This window comes from Pteropus alecto, unplaced genomic scaffold (assembly GCF_000325575.1).
Source record: "Pteropus alecto unplaced genomic scaffold, ASM32557v1 scaffold11, whole genome shotgun sequence".
Classification (NCBI taxonomy): domain Eukaryota; kingdom Metazoa; phylum Chordata; class Mammalia; order Chiroptera; family Pteropodidae; genus Pteropus; species Pteropus alecto.
Window position 1 is genome coordinate 1,116,312 of NW_006431956.1, and position 2,534 is coordinate 1,118,845.

Consider the following 2,534-nt stretch of genomic DNA (forward strand, 5'->3'; position numbering starts at 1 on the left):
TGGGTGTTGGCTAGAACAAGGTACGGAGGGGACCAGGGACGGGGTCGGGGGGACGGTCCAGACAGAATAGGATTATTTCAGCTGAATGATCTAAACCCACACGCCGGCATCTTGAAGACCGTCACGGCTTCCTCCTCACCGTGACTTGACAAAACGTGATCATTCTTGCGCGTCCAGGGTCTCAGTGGGCGCGAAAGCAGCTTTTCTGAGATTCGGAGTCTAGTGGCTCATTATCCGTTCTAACATTCAGCGGAGCTTGGCCAGAGAAGCACTCAGCTGTCTTCAGCGCTGACGTGAAGGCCGTGCAGACGGAATCTATCTGCAGCCATCAAGCCGGCGACCAGCACGGCCCGTGCTCTGCTTAGCTCCGTAGGATCCTCCGTCCCCGTTAACTCCTCACGTAACGTCTGCAGACCCATCATCTCTCCTTCTTCCTTCGTTCCCTCCGTGTGTGTGGAAACGCGGCGCTTTGAGATGGCACGTGACGCAGGAGACCTGGCTGCTTCGCAGGCGACCACCGTGGCGGGCGGTGGGGGGTACTCGTGTCCCCAGCATCGGTTTCCTGAACCGCACACTCGGGGCGCTCGCGGAGCGTGGAGGGCCTGGCCCCGGGGTTTGTGGTGGGGCCCCCCACCCCCACCCCCGCACCCCCGAAAGGCCCACTCGAGCTCACCTGACTCGACGTACTCTTTGACGAGCACGGCGCAGTAGGGGTTGACGGCCTCCCCCTGACAGGGCTGGCAGGACCCGCAGTCGAAGTTGGACAGACCGATCCGGAGAAACGGTGACATGGTCGCTCCCTGCAGAGTGACAAAAGACAAGTGCTATTTGGGGCTATAAAATGTGTCATTCGTGGCGCCCCGTCCCCGCTGAGCCCGTGCTTGTCACCGACAGCCAGGCCTTCGAGTGGCTCCACTGTCCACCCGACCAGACGCTCTCCTGTCCCCTACTGCAGAAGACGCCGCGGGGCCAGCCCAGACCTCGGATTGACTTGCCAAGGACGGGCTCTCTGAAGTCTGCGGTGCTGGGCCTCATCGGTTAGAACTGCAGCCCGTGCCTAATTTAACGGGGTCATTTAATAGCCGCAGAGAGGGGCAGACACTTTCCAACAGTTTATTTCTTCTATTATTCAAGTAGGTGCCCAGGAAAACACCACACGGTCATAAGAAAATGAGTTTATGAAGACTGAGTCTATTTTAAGTCACGTCCATTAAACACGACACCACAAAATTCTTGCATGGGCTATTTATGTGCGATGGAATTGGCTCTGGGCATTTAGCAGCTGATCCCTGTTGGCTTTAGACGCTTCAGAAAGGTTGCATTCTTCACAGACATGTGTGTGTGTGTGTGTGTGTGTGTGTATACACACACACATATATATGTATACATACATATACGTAAAACAAGCCTTTGAACATCATGAACTATTTGAAAATAACTGGCCGCCAGTAAATAGTGCTTTAGTGTGTAAGGGTAAACAAAGTACTTCCTAAAAGCCAGCTAACTAATAATTACGCTAATCTCTTGGAGTTGGAGGTGAAAGTCATCACAGCGCCCGGTAGATGCCAAGGTTCCAGTCCGATGGTCAGCGGCCGGCCCTTCCTTTCCTTCTTTACTGTGGCCTCCCCTTACCTCAACAAACACCCTCCTTTTTAATTTTTTTTCTCTCTCTCTTTTAAAGTGCTTTTTCCCGAGGCCGCGTGACTCTGAAACTGCCGCCTGGTGCTCCGTGAAGAAGTTACTTCCTCGCGCCTCTGTCTTCTCGATCCGCTTTCTCCTGAATTTTCCCACATTTTCTTAAGCCGGCCAAAAGGGACAAAAACAAACCATTGTCTTTCTTACCTGCCTTTCGCAGAGGAAGGAAGAGACTCAGGATGACAGGGACCCAGCTGGCAAATCCGTGGCGGGGCTGGAAATCTCGGCCGTAATCCTGAATCTGGCAGGGCGGAAACTCCTCCGGTCCCGTGGATGCGAAGGGTCTCGGGGTGTGTTCTGGACCTACAGAGAGACAGAGTAGGGGCCCTCGACACCTGCTGTCACCACCTGGGATTAAGGAAGTCCCGGCCGCCCCCCATTTTAGCAGATCTGCCTAAGGGAGATGGGTATGGAATCCTCATAATTTGTTGAGTGTTCTTCGTCTCCAAAATACATTCTGTAGAAGTCACCCCGTTGAGTTAGCAGCTGGGTGACATCTGGATTTAACTTTAGGGAGCCCTTTCACCCTCTGAGCTTAGAATTCTCTGGAGAAAACTGTTTTGAGCCCTCCCATTCTCTTTCCGGGGCCACATAGGTCTTTGGGACAAAATATATTTCTCCAGTGATCAGGGAAAATAATCATCCAGAACTAGCCTCGTGTGTGGGCATGTTTGCCACGTGTGGTCTTCTGGAAGATTTCCTCCACACGAGTCAAGGAAGTGATTCTCGTCTGAGTCCGGAGGGACCTTTGACTCTCCTGAGATACAAGCACTGGCTTTCAGGGAGGGATGTGTCCCCCACCGTTTCCAGGCTGGCTCCAGACGGAGGTGACAGCAGCG

At 53.6% G+C, this 2,534-nt stretch overlaps 1 protein-coding gene across 1 annotated transcript in view; it reads right to left on the bottom strand.

Moving 5' to 3' along the window:
• Window positions 1-1,994, bottom strand: part of PRKCQ (protein kinase C theta) — a 58,309-nt gene extending 56,315 nt beyond the window's left edge. Inside the window, exons 1-2 of the mRNA XM_006907037.2 lie at window positions 1,843-1,994; window positions 674-800 (exon numbers count right to left, since the gene is read on the bottom strand). Of these exons, the coding sequence (XP_006907099.1) occupies window positions 674-791 (118 nt within the window). The 5' untranslated portion in view covers window positions 792-800; window positions 1,843-1,994. The remainder of the gene's footprint in view (window positions 1-673; window positions 801-1,842) is intronic.
• Between the last annotated feature and the right edge of the window lie 540 nt (window positions 1,995-2,534).